The sequence below is a fragment of the Nymphaea colorata genome, chromosome 13, assembly GCF_008831285.2.
Source record: "Nymphaea colorata isolate Beijing-Zhang1983 chromosome 13, ASM883128v2, whole genome shotgun sequence".
In the NCBI taxonomy this organism is placed as follows: Eukaryota; Viridiplantae; Streptophyta; class Magnoliopsida; order Nymphaeales; family Nymphaeaceae; genus Nymphaea; species Nymphaea colorata.
Window position 1 is genome coordinate 2,189,351 of NC_045150.1, and position 19,447 is coordinate 2,208,797.

The window sequence follows — 19,447 nt, forward strand, 5'->3', positions numbered from 1 at the left end:
AAAAAAAACCATTGAACAACAATACTCGTCTCCTAATGTGGAACTATTAAAAACTAAGGAAAAATTTCAACACCAAACTATAAGGATTGGCAATAACAAAAACACACTTAAACTTTTCATGTTCTTAGAAAAACAAATCTAACGCATGTTTTCGTACTTAATTAATTAAAAAAAGTTCATTAAAAATTTGTTTCATAAAACTAAAATGTAAGTATCACAGATTTTTATATTTAGTATTTCAGCCTTTAAAAATATTATGAAAAACACTAACTGCATTAGTACATCCTAATATTAGCAAAAACAATTCCAAGACCAGGGCAGAAAGGAAAAGAAAAATTTACATGTAATTTTTAAAAATTTCATTTAACCTATATAAAAATTTGAAATATATATATATATATATATATATATATGGTGAAGCTATAGTTGAGATTCCCTAATAAAAAAGTTCTAGGTCCACTCCTGAGACCAATATTAATTTAAAAACTAAGTTAATGTGGACAAAATTCATGGTGTGCAAATATTACTAGCTACTCATAGTTCATATTGTAATGCCCGCTGGTCATGAACCTACCATTTTCTTTAATTATTAAAAATATTTTAGTTTTCTTATCATATCAATCCAAGCTTTAACTCTATTTTTAATTAATTAATCTTTTGAGTTAATAGTGGTTTTAAATAAAAGTTAAGCGAGCTTTTCTTAGTTTTCTACGGTGACAGAATCGCCCACCTCTCGGTCCTTCTCCAAGGGCGGCTTCCTTTTTGCCCCTTCCACCTATGAACCGCCACTACATTCCAGTATAGACTCAAAAGCTAAGGGCAGTACGGTAATTTTAGTTTACAATGAAAATTTCAATCACCAAATTTTTTAAAAATAAAAATTCCAAATTCTTTCCCCTTATATTACAAAAAAGTTGTTGTACCCAATTTTGTATTTTATGCGATTTTTCTGTGTCATAAAAAGATCGTAACGCATTGGCCCTGTCATGGAAAGGGCTTGAAACAAACAAGTCTGGGATTCAGTGACGCGGCCTTCATTTTCAGACACGTAAAATCGTCTCTAAAGAGTGCCATAAGTTTGATGTTCAAATTTTGTGGTGCGTTATTCTTTTAGATTGTAAATGGTGGTAAGCGCAACACTCCAGTTGAAGTGAAGTTGAAGAATGAATCTTGGAGACATATTTTCAACTTTACTAAATGACCTAATTCGTTACAAAGATACCCAAATTTTTAAAAGCACAGCCATGATTTTGCTGCTCAGCTAACATATCCTAAAACTTATTCAAACTAATAAGCCTATCACAAACTAAAGGCGCCAATATATCACTTCATTTTTGCTGATCAATCTGCACAATAAAGTGGGATTCTGATCAGGTCAAAATTCTCAATCGGATTCCGGCGAAGATTTAATGCCGGCCGGTGGATAAGATTAGGACCACCATGATCTTGTTGTTGGAGATATGTTGATCAGGAGGGAGTAGGTCAGACCATGTTGGTTGTCTTGGTCTCATGCTTCATATGGCCCATCTCCATGGCATCATCAGTTACACAGTCGCTGCCATTGACCTTGAGGCATTCATCTCCTCCTTCCTTTCTGCTACTGCTGCTGTTTACTACTGTCTTCTTTTCGCCATCACCACCACCACCCCAATCTTTGTAGATTGCATAGATGATCAGCTGTAGGGCTCCGAGTCCACATCCAAATCCATTGGGCACCTGTTCACCCCACAAACCAAAGACACCAACAACAAAAGAGTCAAAAATTTCCAAGAAACCAATCTTCAAAAAGAACCAATAACATAATATTAGACTGGCATGCTCCCCAAAGTGCATATGGTATGGGAAATATATAATTCAAATTCTCCTTATAACCAAACTTCTGCCTACACCAACTTTATATTCAAAGTCTATATAATATATGAGCATCAACATCATGAGATTGAGTTGTGTCCACCAGCTGGGAAAAAAAAAGGTGGGAGTAAGGGTATTTTGGAGATTTTTTTTTTAAAAAAGAAACGACTTTTTCGGACTTGTAATTTTTTTACCCTTTTACTGACCATTGGTGTTCGAGCACTATTGTTTACATTTTTTTGTGCATGGGGTGGTGCATATAACCAGCTTCACAATATCATGGCTTCGAGCTTATGGTCAAAAGGATTCATCTTGACTAATCTTCAGTCGCATGTAAAAGTGAGATAGATTCTCTAACCAAACTTATCTAGCCTAGGTCGTTTAGCCCCTACTAGCTTAGAAGGTTGGATTTTTCTTCTTCTTCTTAGCCCTCTAGAACCATAGGTTCAACATACCATAAGTCACAATTAGTATGAAAACGTTTAAAGAATTTGATCTTAATTTTGGGCATTAGGGAAGAACAACGGACCCATTCAATGAAGCTAACAAATCTCTATCAACGAAGTACAAAAGTTACAAGAAAAGAAAATCCAATTCTTTCTTTCTTTCTTTCCACTAACAAATCTATCAGTTGGACACCTTTATTCTTTCATTTGATTAGCAATATGACACCTTAAACTTTTACAAGCAACAAACATGCTTATCTATAACTCGGAAACATTATATATATAATGCCAAAAATCCAGTACTATGAACACTAGTATATCCTGTTTATGTTAGATTGCTTTTATGAAGGCCACCAAACGAAGAAAGCAGAGTTGGCATCTTTCCCCTTTGTAATTGGAGATTTCTAACTCAAAGAATGTGTTGCAGTTCAACTTTGCAAGGAACCAATTGAGATGTGCACATTTGTGTGCCATTCGATCATATGGACACGCCAGTTGTTAGCTGCACAAACTGGAATGCATCGAAAGCCTATATCAATCTCAAAAACATGTCCAACGAAAAATGTGTGCATTATTTGTATCATCTTGCATAATTTGAGCTAGCAGTGCTCTATTAATCAAACAAAATAAATGTTTACCAGAAAAATCAGTATATAGGCTACATCTATGGCCAAATGCATCTTTTGTGATGGTTTTTAATGACACAAAAATTATATATATATATATATATATATATATATATATATATATATATATATATATGTGTGTGTGTGTGTGTGTGTCTGGAGAAAGAGAGAGAGAAAAAAAGAGAGAGGTAGAGATAGAGACTTACAATGAGAAACGGGTCACCGCCAAGAAGGCCATAGATGAACCAGGAGGTGCCACATAGGAAGACGAAAAGAGAAAGGAGGAAAGGCATGTACTCCACACTCTTGGTCTTGACCACCAGCCTCTGCACACACACATTCAACACACATATCTCTCAAATTATTCTCTCAATGCTAACATTGCGTGAGCATAGTCCATTGAGAGGAACCACTTTCGAGTCTACCAACTTGCTACCAATCTTCCTTTCCAAACCCGGTGGTTTCTTCCACTACCAAAGTTGGGCATAAATAATTAGACAAAGGGCATTTTGGTCATTTCACATTGCCTCAAGAATTCACCAGGGCCGACCAGATGTCTCTCGGCTTTATTCAACGGCAAGAAAACGATAGAACTATGATGTGATTTTTAGCTGCATATAAATCGTGCATGAGCTGTAGCTAAAAAGACTCTCTCATTCATTATGCTAGAGGCAAACTATCTAGACGGCTACGGCTAGTTGTCTCTTTCAAATTAAGGGAGACCCATCAACGTCATCTTTTTCTCAAGAACTAACCGACAATATGATACATGTAGCCTGACCAAAGGTTCGATGAATTGCTAAGTTTACAAGAATATATTGCCACCAATATATTATTGACACCTGCCAAAACATGTATAGGTATTGTGTGTAGTTACAACAGTGGCTGAGTCAGGAAAAATTTTTGACACTTATATAGAGTAATCATCTAAAATATTTTCTTACATTTTTCAAAACTTCGCTTTCAGTTTCAAAACCAAGTTTTAATTTCAAAAATTGAGTTGTAAGTGATAACTTTTCGCCACACCTAAAACAAACAGGCCTCCTACCTTGAAGTGAGAAGATGAAATACTCCTTTTAATTACCCAAAATTAGTGACACTTTGTTACCTTTTAGAGAACCTATCACCTAGAAGTAATAACATTTAGTGTTCTAGCATGACAAAGTTAGGCTTTTCAAAATTAACTTTCTTTTAAGTTTAATATATCTTTTGCATATTTAACTTAAAAGGAATGACATGACATCACTATTACCCAGAGCCACATATGGCTTCCTCAAAATTTACTTATTTTTTTATTAATATTTTTGAATATTTGGTCTGTCATATGAGTGCCCTTGACAGATGAAAAATCTGTGAAGGATGTCCTCTCTAAAATAAAATTTAAAAAAAAAAGACCTTTACAATGTTCCACTTAGTGAGCTAATCTTATAACATGCTAAATCACGACTATCGCCAATGAAGCTCCCATCGATCAGGTCGGAAATGTGAAGTTGAAAAGAAAATTTGTCGCTTCAATGGTCATTTCTTGCGTTCTCATCGAATTTTTTTTCTCCTGGTTGAAGAAAAATACGGGAGAGGTGAATTCGAAAAATCTTAAAAGAAAATGCCAAAATTTGAAAATGAATAGTAAGGGAAGGGACTCTTGCGGATGAAACAAATTACGCAGGAAAGACCGGAGAAAACGACGGAGAGATTGTTTTCAACAGCGAGAGAGAGACAGTTGCAGATCACATGAGAAAATGACCTTCACACAACCTCAGGGGGAGTTGTTCTCTCAGATCAGGATCATGGCGGAGAGAGCAAGAGAGAGGGAGTGGAAGAGAGAGAGGGAGTAAAGGTGGTTACCAAGATGCCGAGTGGGGAGGCGTACATGCAGATCGAGAATATGGTGGCGGCGAAACCGCAGAAGATCTTGCGGTGCTGGCCACGGAGGGCGAGCATCGAGACGAGGACGACACCGGAAAAGAGCAGAAGCACCAGGCAGAGCAGCCTGCCGACCTTGACCCTCGCCTTCCCGTCGACCGCGAAGATCAGGAAAAGCAACACGTACACCGACTCGATGGCCACGCCGGCGCCGTTGACGGTGCTCACCAGCAGGTTGTGCGGCGACACGAACGGTAGCCCGTACCACGCCGACAGCAAGCAGTTGAGCAACGTAGCCACGTACGGCGCGCCGGAAAAGTTCTCCGTCGACTGCTTCTTTATGATCCTCTTGAACGTTATCCTGCGCAATATATTTTTTTCTAATTAAAACAAAAATATTCTGACTTCTGATACTGAAATTGTTTAAGAAAAATGGAATTCTCCATTTATGTTTCACGAACATGATTTTAAACTTTGGAAAAGCAATTTTTGAAAATTTTCCGCTTAATTTTGTCAATTTTTCTTAACCTTTTCGCTCATCTCAATCTACGTTGTAATTTTGAATTTGGAAAATAAGTTGGTATGCTAAAAATAAGTTGGTACTTCGAGAGTCATTGAAAAGGCTTTAGTTTCCAACTTAAGTTTTCACTTTAGAGCAAACCCAATCTTGTTATTTCTTTTTTTGCTTGAACTACAATAATCAGCAATGTGCCCCTGCCAATCGAGAGTTAGAAAATAAGTTGGTACTTCGAAAAGCTCATATCTTCCACTTCTAAGACCTTTAACAAGTCTACTTCAGCTTTATTTTGTTTGAAAAAGTTTTCTAACCTCTTTACTTATAGAATAGATTGTCTTTTTGTTATTTTAACTGCAAATTAGCAGCTTAGTTAAACTATAGTATATAGGCAGTAGGATCATTTGAAAAATTGTCTATGCATCATCTTAATCCAAGACAAAATCAATCGGTAGAAATGCACCAAATTCCCAGTGAGCGAGTATGGTTAATCCCACCACCCAGATGAGAGCAGAAACCCCTTAATTTACCGCAGAACTAAATTTGCCTGTTTGAGCTATGCCCCTCTGGGCTATAAATACACTGCATTAGTGAATGAAAAATAACCTAAAAAAATGTTTATTATTTGGGGCAAAAATAAGTTCACATTCATTTGATGAGTGGTTGCATGGATATGTAAGTTGAAACATAAAAATTATGTCACATCGATGCACTAAAACCAAAAGTGGATGCCCTATGGGATGATAGGTTAGAGGCTTTGGCTCTTTCCTTGGATGGTAGGATGAAAGATGAATCAACAGAAGAGATGGAAATGAAGGAAGATACTTACGATGGTACCAAGAAAAGAAAGAGAGCGGTAGCATTCCCTGTCACCAGCAACAAGATCAACAAAGAAATGCACTAATCAGTAATAAGAATCAATGAGAAAAAGAAAAGGTAAATCCTAAAGTGCTCTTTTCTTCCCCCCCACAGCTAGCAATTCATGAACTATGGTCAATTCCCAGTAAGAAAATTAACTTCATGTAATCTTGACAGCAAAAAAACACCACTGTAAACGTTGAGTGCGCAGAACGGAAAGACAGTTTCAATCTAGTGCCTTCAAATCAATACTGTTCATAAATCCTTCCCGAGTCCATACCAATTTTATTTATTCATTTGTATCCTTGTGACTAAAAAGATTTATAACTCAAATAATGTAGTGATGTATAATGCTTACCGAACGCCCCAAAGATCAAATGAGAAACCTCCTTCATTCTTCCTCCCTTGGATGTGCTAGACTAGAAGTTAGGCGGCCAACAAAATTAAGACCTGCTAGATGCAATACGAGATGAGGGGGAGAGAGAGAGAGAGAGAAAGAAAAAGAGAGAGAGGTGGCTGATAGATGGAAGAAATGGCATGTCTTCGGGGTTTATATAGAGCACGAAAAGAGCTGAAGGAACTTTCATGGAGTGCTTTCCTAATTTGTGGACATTCATTGAAAGAAATAAAGCAGAAATCTCTTTCATGGAGTGATTACCTAATTTGTGGACATTCATTGAAAGAAATAAAGCAGAAATCTCCTGTTCCTATACAGACAAGTAAGTGGTGTCCCTTCACATTCTCTCTCTCACATATTCCTCATACTTGTCTACCTTTCGTGATTCCTTCTTTCTTCCTCGTCTGTGATAAAAAATCAGTAAGTTTGATTTGACAGAGCCTTCTAAACTTATTGTCCCCCCATTCAGCATCTTTAGCTTGAGTAGCAGTTGCTTAGAAACATTTATATATAGAGAGGCACCTATATATGTATAAAAATAAATATTAAATTTGCAAATGTAAACATAAACGAATTTTAAAGAGCTGGTGTAGGCAACTGCCCACATGTGGCTACGCCACTCTCTCCTGCCTGCGGAGAGAGGGGGAGAAAGAGCAAACTTGCTGCTTAAGACCTAGTGCCTTCGAGAATTGAACTAATGATGTGCTCATATACTTCTAAGCCCCTTGAGGTAAGAGAGAGAAAGAGAGAGAGCCACTTATTTTAAAGTTTTGGTGTTTGAAACTCTAAGTAGCAAAAACAGCATATTGTTGGTGGACAGTCAACAGGAATTTTTATTGTTGGTTATTTTCTTCAACTTTGGTCTCACACCTTATTGATATCAACTGCATCGCAGGACATGGGAAACCAGATGAGAAGACAATTAGACTAAATTTCACCTTATTCAGACAAGCCATTCTTTTATTTTACCAACTTGTAGTACAACCCCATTTCTCATTTTTCTTGAACTGGAAAAACTGCACGTCTACCACTAAAGGCAGTGAAAACAGATGAATAAGAGGAAAGTCACGTGAAGGATGATCAAGTCAGAGAGTGACAGAGCAGTTTGAGCGCTATCTACTATATAATTGCAATAAAGTAATGCTCCATTAAGTTGGGAGAACGTAAACTAGAACCCACTAGGAGTTTGGCAACACACAACTCTCTGGGTGGAGGGAGGGGCCAAAAAAAAATTAACATTGAAAAAAATATAATTTTTTAATAGCACAATGTATTTTTTGGATTTGAATTCAATTTGGCCCTACCCAGATCCAGAGGTTGGACTGTCGGCCCGCCCCTAAAGAAAATCCTGGCTCAATTCCTGCTGTAAGCGTTTCATAGTTTATCTTAATCTTTACGATAGATTCAAGGAACACTACAGTTACATGGTATCCGGTAAATCTGCTCAAGAGATTGGACCAGACTTATGGATTACTTTATTCATGAACCTCCCCTAATTTAATTTGAGCATGTTCCACGAATTTGACTAAAAAATTAGGACAGATTCATGGTGCATTAGTATTAGTGTTTTATAAATTTGCATCAAAGATTGCAATTGGTTTATGAAACACTCATAGAAGTTTTCCGCTTTCGAGGGAACCGGAACAATTAACGATAAAATATTTCAAATTCATGAAACCATTTATTATTGTTCCCGACCCCCTAATGCACAAAGCTCTCGCCCTCATCTTAAAAGATAACGAAAGTTCACCATTTTGCTTGCACACTTTTGTTTTGGATATGTCGTTACGAGATATTCTTTTCGCATTGCATTGATTAGATGTGGTAATGAGCCAATTGTATTACTTATCAACGACGCCTTTGACTCCCTGTGTTTGTCGCTTCGTTGTGAGATGCAATTAGGAACGTAAATGGGTTCAAAAGATATAATTAGCGGATCCATTTAGGCCCATTCAGTAAGGAAAAGGATCCAAATTATAAACCAAGGAACTCCGACTTGACATATGGTTTAGGTATCCGAATCGGAATTTGAGCATGAAATTCGATACGATCCGATTTGATTAAATATAAAAGCCATATATTATCTCCATCGGGGTGCATTCGATCTTAACAAGTCCAGACCAGATACGAGTCCAACACCTATTTAGAAGGAACGGATTAGATTCAATAAGGTATCACGATCGATCTGGCCCCGAGTCCAAGCCAGGGGGCAGAGATGCATGAGGCCCCTTAATGTTGTGGTCGAACCTGGGTAGATCTGAGTCCAGTTATAAGGGGCAGCGTGGTCGGACCTGGGTAGATCTGAGTCCAGTTATAAGGGGCAGCGTGGTCGGACCTGGGTAGATCTGAGTCCAGTTATAAGGGGCAGCACCGTGAGACTCGGGTCACTATCCCAGAGCCCACCACTCTTTTGTATCGAAACAAAAAATGAACGCGCGAGTGCGAGTTTTATATATTTAGTGTCCCACAGACAAAAAAACAAAAAATTGATTGGCTTTGTTCCTGGTCCATGCTGTTTACACCAACATTGACTTACTTCAAGTATTGAACCCCTGACCTTCTTAGAACCCTGGCCATGCAAAAGGAACTTCTTCTGAATTACATTGCTGTCTAGTTATACAGCAGAACATATTATATCATGTCATTTTAGGGTTAACCAGGGGCAGGGCAGATGGAGGTGTGGGCTGTGTGGGGCTTATGCCCGATGCAGCCACTCTAAAACTTTGTTTTTAATGGTTGGATCTGGATCCGATTATATGGATCAACCCCACGAGACATGAAGAATTATTGCCTGAAGGCCAATGAGCATAACACATTCTTTTTTCATTCAGTGGGCATGGAATTTGTGTTGGCGATGCAAGAAGCTAACAACTAAGCATCTTTATAATAATGGTTAGTCAATGGAATCCAAAAGGAACGTGGATCAGGTAATTAGATCCAAATTCCGTGTGCTTGAGAACCACATGTTGCTTGAAAATGGTCGACGTCACACTGCACCATGTACAGCATTGGTCGATCAAAAATGGTGAAACAGTAAAGGCGTGCTTCTTTAGAATTTCCTTTTTTTTTTTTTTTCATTCTTGGGTATAAAAATTTACTCGACTTGTGTACACAATGCAACAGGTAACTGTGATTAGATAGAGCTCAAGAGGGCAGTTTTCAAAAAAAAAAAAATTACTTGTCCTATATAAAAATTTTGAAAAATAATATTTCGGTCTATGTCAAATTTACAAACTTTACTTCATTCAAGCAACTGCGGACTCGATGCATGTAAAGGAAGGAGATTGAATCAACTCAACCTAACTCTTGTTTATTTTAACTAGTTGTTCACTTTGTCTACCCAGTGCTGCTAGCTTCAGAATTCCTGTCCACAGATTTTTTGTTTTTTCTTGAAATGAATTAGAATGATTATCAGCAGCGGCAGAGCGTGTAAGTTTAGGCGGAGGAGCACTAACTAAAAACCATCAAAATGTTAAAGGGCACCACTATATATAAATGAGAAAATCGTTTAAATCATAGTCACAAAAAACGTGTTTTAAAAAAAAAACGTGATAAATTAAATGGCCATTTAAAACTGAAAAAAACACATTTTTTACAAAAAAAATGTTAAAAACAAAAAAACACATTTTTTTACGTGGTTTTAACACGTTTTTTTGCATTTTTCCCTTTTTTTTACTTGTTTCATTTTTTTCAATTTTTTTAATGCCAAACAGTTTTTTTTTTTATTTTCCATTTTTTATTTGTTACAAATCTACTTATTGTTATTAGTTTCTCACTTATTTTATTTTTTTCTCATTTTTAGTTTTAAATTTTTTTAAAAAATTTACTGTATTATTCTCGTTTTTTTCAAGCTCGTCGTAATATACCCGATGAAAACATTGTCGTTTAAAAACTCCGAGACATTATTTGTGACTATGGATTAAAGTACCAACATAAAAATAAACATTTTTTGTGAATCTAATATCCGCAAGCTTGCTCTATTAAACCAAGCAGTTAATGGTTGAGGTAGTTGGATCAGTGGTTTAATTCTCACGGGCGGTGACCCGTGCATAAGCCTAAGCAAGCATACCCAAGGGCGGTAAGGTGGTAAAGATACTAGCCTTAGGGTTTTATACTGCTAGAGACAAACTCTCTGGGCCCAAATGTGGGTTTTTCTAATTCAAATAGAACAAACAGAGTTATTCACATATGTATATATTCTGACTATTGTACATACAACTTTTTGTTTGTTGTGTTTGTGAATAATGAGAAGAATGGAAAATGTGCCTATTACCATATAGGTGACACTATGCACCCTTAGTTAACTAACAGCACTAGATAACTACTTTTGTAAAGCGTTATACAATGTACTTAGATTAGATGTGAAGAATAATCGAGAAAGGAGACCATGATTAACAACAGATTGGAATCATATACCTAGTCATCGTTATCCTTGAAAGATATGAGTTCTACAACTCGAATCAAGTACCCCAAGTATAATTCTTCTCTCCTTTGGAACACAGCAATATATGCTCGCGATGGTGCCGCATTTTGCCAGCTTTTTGTCCAATACTTGGGTATTCAAGACAACCTTTTTTGAACCATTATTTTCGGGTGAGCAGGAGGTTAACTTTAAACCACTCTTCCCCGAGTTGCCTTATATCTATGGAATTCGACATTTTGCAAAGGAAGTATGTGACCTCTCATTATATAAAAGTTTAATCTCCTATTAAAGACTCTTAGTTGAACGATTAATTATTTTGGTACCTAGGTTTCTTAGGGCTGAAACCGAAGCTGCTAGGCCAGGTCCGAAAGTGTTAACTAATGAGCCCAAGCTTTGAGTGAAAGTGTGACACATAGTTATTACGAGAACTTTTAATTGTGCGTCAAATGTTCTTGGACAGGAGCAGGAGCAGAGGGAGGGGGGGCCCGCCTTGGCCGTGGCCCCACCCCCAACTAATTGAAAAAAAAAATTACATTACAAAAATTGAAAATTTTTAATTGCATAATGTATTTTTTACATTCGGGTTTAGTTTGGCCCTACCCGAATAAGTTCGTTGGACCATTTGGCTCGACCTTAAAAGGAATCCTGGCTTCGCCCCTGTTCTTGGAAATCTTCTAAGGTTTATAAGGGGTTGAGTAAATGATTAGTTATTCTGCAAAATTTTCGAGCTCGGTGCATGGAGAGTTGCTGGAAAGTGAATTTCGTGGAGCATATTTGGTTGTTCGGTATACTTTATTTCACGTAAAAGTACATTATTAAGAACAATCAGATACATGGCGTGAAAGCTTAGAATTTCCTTCAATAGGGTTGAGGAGAGATCCTACTTTTCAATTCCAATGAATGGAATGGTTGATGGAGGTAGGCTCCCCCACCTTTATTGCCAAGGAAAGAGGATGTACAGAGAAAAACTATTTAGAGCAAAGCAAAAGGAAAAGAGGGATACAAAAAGCCAGGCAGCTTGAACAATGCCCACTCAAGCCCAAAAACCATACCAAAGCAAAGATATTTCCCACATCATTCAACATGGCAAACTAGACTCAGCACAATATGTGACTATCTTCACAATGCCAACTAAGATTTCATCAATTTGGATGTTCCAGCTGTTAGATTCTTATGCTATTTCCTTCCAGGTATGCCAACGGAACGGGTTCAAATAAGATATACGTTTTACCATATCCGCTTTTCCAGATACCTAGATTTGAATTTATATTTCAATTTGGATGATGAAAAATCTATTCCGTATCTCAATCCGATCTGATTTTTAATTAGAATCCAAATACTAATATAAACAATGAGTATTGGATATTTATTGAAAACAATATCCAAATGTCATTTCTTAAATCTAAATCCAATATGAGTTCCTAACCCGATGTCAAAACTTTTTTCATATCTTTTTTTATTTTATGTGGTTCCTTTGAATGTCATTTCAGATTTATTGACATTCCTTCCACCTGAATGACCATTTTTTGTCTTCCCTTCTACTGGTTTTTAATTTTTGTGTAATCAACTAGAGTTTGTTTGACAACAATAACAATTTGTTACTATTCCATAAATTTACTCCAAAGATGATAAAACTCCGTAATACATTGTTCCATAAACATGGTACACAAACGCACATTTTGATACCGAATCAGGGGCGGAGTGAGGCGTGGTCATTCTGTAGGCAATTGCCTAATAGGCTCACAAAAAATGGTTATTTTTATATTGAAAGTTTGTAGCTGTTTTTTAAATTTACATACAAGTGCCCATTAAAAATCTAAAATTATATAACTAGTGCCCTTATGTTGAAATTTTCTGACTCCGCCTTATGCCGAATACAAATTGATCAACTGATACATGCATGTTGAACCCAATACAAATTGAGTTGATATAGATTGAACCGGTGTTGTAAAAACTGGCCGAGAAGATAGGTGCAGGGAAGAAGGCTGGCCTACAAAAGTTTATATCCATATTGATGCATCAGGGTAATTTTTCACATTTAAAAGTTCAAAAACTTAGTAATAGTGCCCCTAGCCACAAATTTCTTGCTTCGCCATTAAATAGGAGGCAAATCCTTTAGATTCACTAATAAGAACACAATTGTCATGTGTCGTGCATGATTATTTTTTATTTTTTTAGATATAACTAAGGTTTTTTTTATTGTTAACTATTTTTTTTTGTTCTTATTTAATTTATTTCAAATATAGTTATTGATATTTAATAAATTTAGCAAACAGCTGAAGCAACCAATTCTATTCAACATTCAATTTTCATATATATATAAATATATAATGATAAGTTAGCTATCCAAAGTCACCCAACCATTTAAATCTAAAGCCGATGGATGGATGGTTGAGAGAAAAATAAGAAGAAAAATATGTAAACGAATACTAAATGATGAAAATATCGATTATTTGTTTCTTTTTTTTTTAATTGTCCATCTTATTGGATTTGACAACTCTGATTAAATGGTTGGGTGACTTTGAAAAGTTAAAGTGGAAATTAATTATATATATATATATATATATATATATATATATATATATATATATATATATATATATATATATATATATATATATATAATATATATATATATATATATAAGAGTTAAAATAGTAGACGAAATTTTTGGTTACTATGAAAATACTTAGAAAAGAAAACCTTTTGTGAATACAAAAAATGGAAATCAAACAAAAAAGAAAAAGACTATAAAGGACGTTTACTTTTAGAAAATTACCAAAATGTCTCTCTGCTCTTACTGGGTATATGGGTGGCGTGTGGCGCACACAACTGCTGTGGCTGTTGTAAGTAAACACCAAAGCTGGAAATCATGGCTAATAGTTTAGGTAAACTATTGGGCATCAACCAATGAATGATTTAAACTTAAGCCCTGGCAGCTAGAGGTAAAAGTTTGTGGGGATTTCAATTGTGTGGCATCCGTGGGTGCAGGCAGGGGTAGTGCCAAAAAATTCTAGTTAACTGGCATTAATTATAAAATTTTAAATTTTGAAGGGCACCAATATGTAAATAAAAAAAAAAAGACTCAGAAATGTCAATATATAAAGTTTTCTAGAATCCGTGCGGGCAGTAGCCCACACTTTTTTCCTCCCAAGCAAAGTCAAGAAAAAAGAAAAGGAAAAAAGAAAACCTTAATCTAAACATGCAGATACATCCAATCACTAAAATTTTTTGCTTTTTGGAAACTCTGTATTTGCTTTAGTCTTACAGTTAATGCACTCTCTTTGAATCAAATTCCTTGAGCAATATGATTCAATTACTTTATGATTGATCCACAAACTTCGCAAAACTAAATAATTTATGAAAAAAGATGGGCGCCCATGATTGGCATGCTTTTAATGCAAATAAATCAATTAGGATGGCATCTTCCAACTCCAAATGGGACAAAACAAGTATAGTTTGTGAGATGTTCCTAGAAAGTTTGTGATATAAAGCGCCAAAAAAGCACATTTTCTTGTGATCATGGAAGTTTTTGCTTGTCCTTCTCTTATTTTGGAGTCCAGAGACCTTGGTGCAACTTTCCACAATCAATCATTGATCTGTCATTTTGACGGCCAAAGGAATGTCGGCTGAAAAAGTTAATTAGTTTAGACAAGTAACTCTTAACCTTTCTTAACCTTTCTTTCATGACACTGTTTTGGGTTCTATTTTGGAAATATAAAAGTAAAGAAATAGTTGGAGAGCATAGAGATATCTCAAAGAGGCCGAAGCTCCTCTTCTCTTGTCTTTAAGGCCAAGGGCGGCTTCTCGATCATGGTTGGAAGCAAACACTTGTTAACTAGAGTATTGTACATTGAGTGTTTGCAATTTAGAGAAATAGTATGTGCAGAAATCAAATTGATGATTGGACTTTCACTGACTCGTCAGTCAAATCAATTGTGTTATGCCTCTCATGACAAATAATTAGGGAGGAGAGAGAAATGATTTCAAACATCAGCTAGTTGTAACTACTCTCCAACCGAAGTTAGCTACATAATACAGACATCAAATGGAGGGCATAACATAAAAAGGCTCACTCGTAGGCGTGTATTGATGACCTTAAATCTCCTATCCGATGCTGATATGGAATCCTCTACTCAGGAGTGGAGCCAGAAACTTTTCATTAGGGGAACCGAATTAAAGTTTCTAAATTTTAACTAGAGCCAAAATATCATTTTTCAAAAATTTTATATAGAAAAAGTGAAATTTTTTAAAATTTAGATGTAATTTTTAAAAAAAAAAAAAATTATGTGAAAAGGCGGATTTGAGATTCTCAGTTTATAACCAAAACCTCAAATTTGAGGTCAGACAAGAAGCGGAGTCTGACCCCAAATCCTCTGATCTGAGATTATCAATCAGCTTAAATTACTCCGGGTGCCGAATCCAAGGTAAATAAACACTGCCATATGCCTCCTATGTGTGATGCATGCACACCCAGATAGGTCTTATCTTAACAGTTCCTTGGTTTTGTCATTTTTACTGACGTTTTCAGCCCGTCAGTAAAATTAATGTGTTTTTGTAGTATGAATTTAGTAGTAATACATAGGCCCCAACATTGTCTTTTGTTTGATAAAAGGACCACTCAAATATGGATGTGAGATTCTTGTTTAGTAAAATAATACTAATATTGAAAGCAATATCAAGGGATGGTTAGCCTAGATCGAGTCAGGTTTCAGATCTTAGATTTGAGGGTCCCATTTAATGTGGGTCTTAGCTTAAATCTGTGGTTCATAAATTATCAATGCGGATTACAAATTTGAACATGGATTGATGTGAAATAAGGGGGACATCTCCTCCCATTGAGCCATGTGAGTATGATCGGAGTCCAATTGGTAGAGCCAGGGCAAGTCAGGTCAAACTGAAACTGGTTTAGTAGGCTCAAGTCTACTAGGTTAAAAATGAACATAGATTGAAGCTCGACTGAGCTTAGACTCAGGATTGGGTTTATATTAGGCAGGTTCTACAAATTTAAGATACTTATTTAGCCTTAGATCTATTTCATGTAAAAAGGTCTGGATAGGGCTGCACAACGAGTCGAGCCAGCTTGAGTTTGACTCAAATTCATTAATCAAAACTCGACTCGTGTATAAATGAGTCGCGCGAGTTCAAATGTATGTTTGAAATGTTAAACGAGTCGAGTTCGAGTTGTAAGAACTTGATTCATTTAAATTTGACTCAGCTCAACTATATAATCAATGTTGAATTATAATGAGAGAATAGTTAAATGAGTTAACAAGTTAAAAAAAAAATAAGACATGTCATGTTCTATCGAGCTCGACTCTCAGCTTCCAGCTCAAATTTTATGAGTTGAGTCAAGCTCGAGCTGGCCCAACTCTGGCTTGACTGAGGTCGTGTGCAGCCATAAGTCTAGGTGATGGAACTGAGATCATGACATAATTTTTGTACCTCTCAAACAAATGATATTTAATCCTTAACTATAAAACAAGGACTAAATATTAAAATTCAAGATCCTGAGATCTCATGTTACATCAGATCTAAGATCTATTGTAATGAAATGCCGTCATTAGATAAATCAAAATATTCGACTACCTAATTGATTTGGTATCCATTTATTATTGTTCGGAAAAAACAAAAGTCGACTTGGTTTGCTAATCAGATTTGGATTCACTGTGCACTTTCAAAGTCTACCTTACCTTGGATTCAGGTCATGACATTCGACTAATGTCAGGTAAAACTTAGCCTTATGCTCCCCATGATTTCTGGGCATATTAACCGGTTTAGATCCATGATTCCACCGGTTTCTCCGCTTGTGGAAATATGCGTAAACATCATCTTCTCACGTAAGGCATATATTCGTTTGCTTTCTTATTTTGTCATCTTACATCATTTCCATAAAAAACAGAAAATTGTTTGACTATGGGTCAATTTTAGTAATTAAACATCGATAATCTCTCTCTCGTCCTTCCTTCCAAATGTCCTTTTCATGGGGTCGTCTTTGAAGGTTGTGGCTCATTTCTTTTTGGTGGCGCACTTGGAAGGAGCGCAACAACAGAATCTTCAGGTTATTTGGCTATGGTGCCATCTTTCGTCTACTATTGGGTGATTCTGCTGCTCTATCTATCCACTCTCTCTCCACCCCTCTTATTATGTTTTATCGTGCTGCTAACTTGTATATTATGTTCTTCTATTTTAATTTTACGGTTTGTTCTGTAGTTAGGAGACTTTTTGTCCTCAAATTTTATTTTATATTTTCATTTTATTGACTCTCTCTCTTCATGCTTTGCTATTAAGAATAGTCCAAACTCATTGACACCCTTGGGGGATGAATATACAAGTGGCGACTCACTTCCAGGCACAGAAAGCATGCTGGTATTATGCTGGTATTGTAACACATGGAAAAAGGTGGGATCTCTCTTATCACCAGCAAAGAAGAAGTATGATGAAATACTTCTCCTATCCACCCAAAATGTATTTAAAAAAATGGTTGATGTAATTATGCACTTTATTTCATATATTGTTCCAAGCGTAGACCCTTTTCATTATCCTCAATCCCTCGTGAGTTTTTAAATTACATTGGGACTCTCTCTCTCTTTCTATCTATATATATATATATAGAAAGAGAGAGAGAGAGATAAAATTTGAGCTGTCCTACTGGATGATACATATTTGATATTTCCCTTCCCCTCTCTCTCTCATCTTGTTGCAACGGGAAGCCCCGAGGGAGCCCTAAGCCGGGGCTTCCCCTCGCAGCAAGAGAGAAAGAGGAGAGGAAAAGGGAGTTCAAGCCAGAAAGAGATGAAGATAGAGGAGATTTAGCCCCTTTGAGCATGAGTTGGATGGTTAGGATTTGATATTTTCAAATGTTCAATTACAACTAGAGTCCACATAAATATTTTTTTATGATTATTAAAAGGACGTATGAAATTACATACACAAAAACAACCAGTATTGGGAAGGAGGAGGTGGATGCCTCTCCCTCCTGTTGGACACTCCGTCTCTGGCGGGCTGCTGTCACCCAGCCAGTGAGTAGAGTCGCGGTGGAGGGCAGTAGAGGATGACTGCGGCTCCCCCTCTTTAAAACAACGGTGCAAAGGTGAGTGTATATATTTATATATAATAAACTCCAATCGGCATATTCATTGTAGCGTGCAGGAAGGTTCGTATGTTCCACAATGTCTCAACATCCATAATTAGATGTCAACTGATCGGATTCGAGTCATATATACTCACAATTATGTTCATTTTTTCAAACATTCATATACTTGAATTTGAATTTGGGTTTCGAATATGAATGAAGTAAAGTTATGTCTGAATCAGAAACCAAACTTCGATTTCAAAGTCTGGATCTGATTTGTACATTCATATATGAATTCGGAATTTTTGTATTTTGAACCGAATCCGGCCGATTTTAAAGTGTAAGAGCACTGGAAGTAGAACGTTTGTTAAAACTAAATCTGATTTATTTTTCGCCATTGTGACCATGAGTGGGCTGCGGGCCGGGAACGACAGGCTTTTAGATCCCGGCGCAAAGTTTCAGTTTATATTCGTGATGTTTTGTTTTGACTGGACCCAAGATCTGAATTTGAATGCAAAGTTCCATGTATTAGGATCCATTTCTACGTAACTGGATCTAAATAGATCTAGATGCATACAACTGCAACTAGATCCATAGATTCATTTTTTTGTCTATATAAAGGTTCCAAAGGTTCATTTTGTATTGGGGGTCCGAGTTTGAGACATGAGATCCTTTGAGTCTTTGACAACAACTAGTTTTGTGAAGAAATAGGGAAGAAGAATAAGCATGCATATCATGAAATATATTATGAGAAACCCTGGATTTTGAGGAATGGACCTTTCTTTCAATCTATGTTACATGTTGGTCTCGAATACGAGTCTGCTCATCGGATCTGAAAATAATTAGTGATCAGATCCAAGCTTCTTTACTACTCAATACTCAAGTTGGCTAGGTAATAACTTGTTGGTCGTATTGAAAACATATAAATTTAACATATAAACATATATTTTTAATGAAAAATATGTTAAAATGCAATAAATATAGTTTTCATATGTTATAGTTTGGATTCAACTTGAATCCAGATTTTACCAATTTAACTAGTTGATTCTATATTATCAGATCTGAATGGGCACTGAAGTTTCAACCTTTTTTGCCTTCTGAATCAAAGTTAAATTTAACTTGCATAAGATATGACATTTATATGTGATCAGATTGGACCTTCATCTCAGTCCAATGCCTAAGCTTAAGCGCAGATCCCTAATTTTTTGTTAATAAAGGTCGGGAGCCTAAAACCTATTGATATTGAATCTCAATATCCGGTAAAACAAAATATGGTAAATGGTATGTCTGATTCCACATTCTAATGTGAATAAAGAAAATCATTTTAAAAGTAACTAAGAAAATCTTAAAACATGAAAAGGCTAATTAAACTTGACATGTAAATTGACCAAATT

At 36.1% G+C, this 19,447-nt stretch overlaps 1 protein-coding gene across 1 annotated transcript; it reads right to left on the reverse strand.

Annotated features, from left to right (window-relative positions):
* Positions 1 to 1,150: 1,150 nt before the first annotated feature.
* Positions 1,151 to 6,712, reverse strand: LOC116266555 (bidirectional sugar transporter SWEET1-like). The gene is made up of 5 exons (XM_031647801.2): positions 6,517 to 6,712; positions 6,130 to 6,166; positions 4,769 to 5,147; positions 3,130 to 3,249; positions 1,151 to 1,716 (listed from the first exon to the last, which is right to left on the reverse strand). The coding sequence occupies exons 1-5, from the start codon at positions 6,551 to 6,553 to the stop codon at positions 1,483 to 1,485; spliced, it is 807 nt and encodes a 268-aa protein (XP_031503661.1). The 5' UTR covers positions 6,554 to 6,712; the 3' UTR covers positions 1,151 to 1,482.
* Between the last annotated feature and the right edge of the window lie 12,735 nt (positions 6,713 to 19,447).

Excerpts from the sequence above, each read along its gene's own strand:
- LOC116266555 (XM_031647801.2), bottom strand. The coding sequence starts at position 6,553 with ATGAAGGAGGTTTCTCATTTGATCTTTGGGGCGTTCG. Across the intron at positions 6,167-6,516 it reads TTTGATCTTTGGGGCGTTCG|GGAATGCTACCGCTCTCTTT; the intron begins GTAAGCATTATA and ends TGCTGGTGACAG. Across the intron at positions 3,250-4,768 it reads CCTCCCCACTCGGCATCTTG|AGGCTGGTGGTCAAGACCAA; the intron begins GTAACCACCTTT and ends GTGTGTGTGCAG.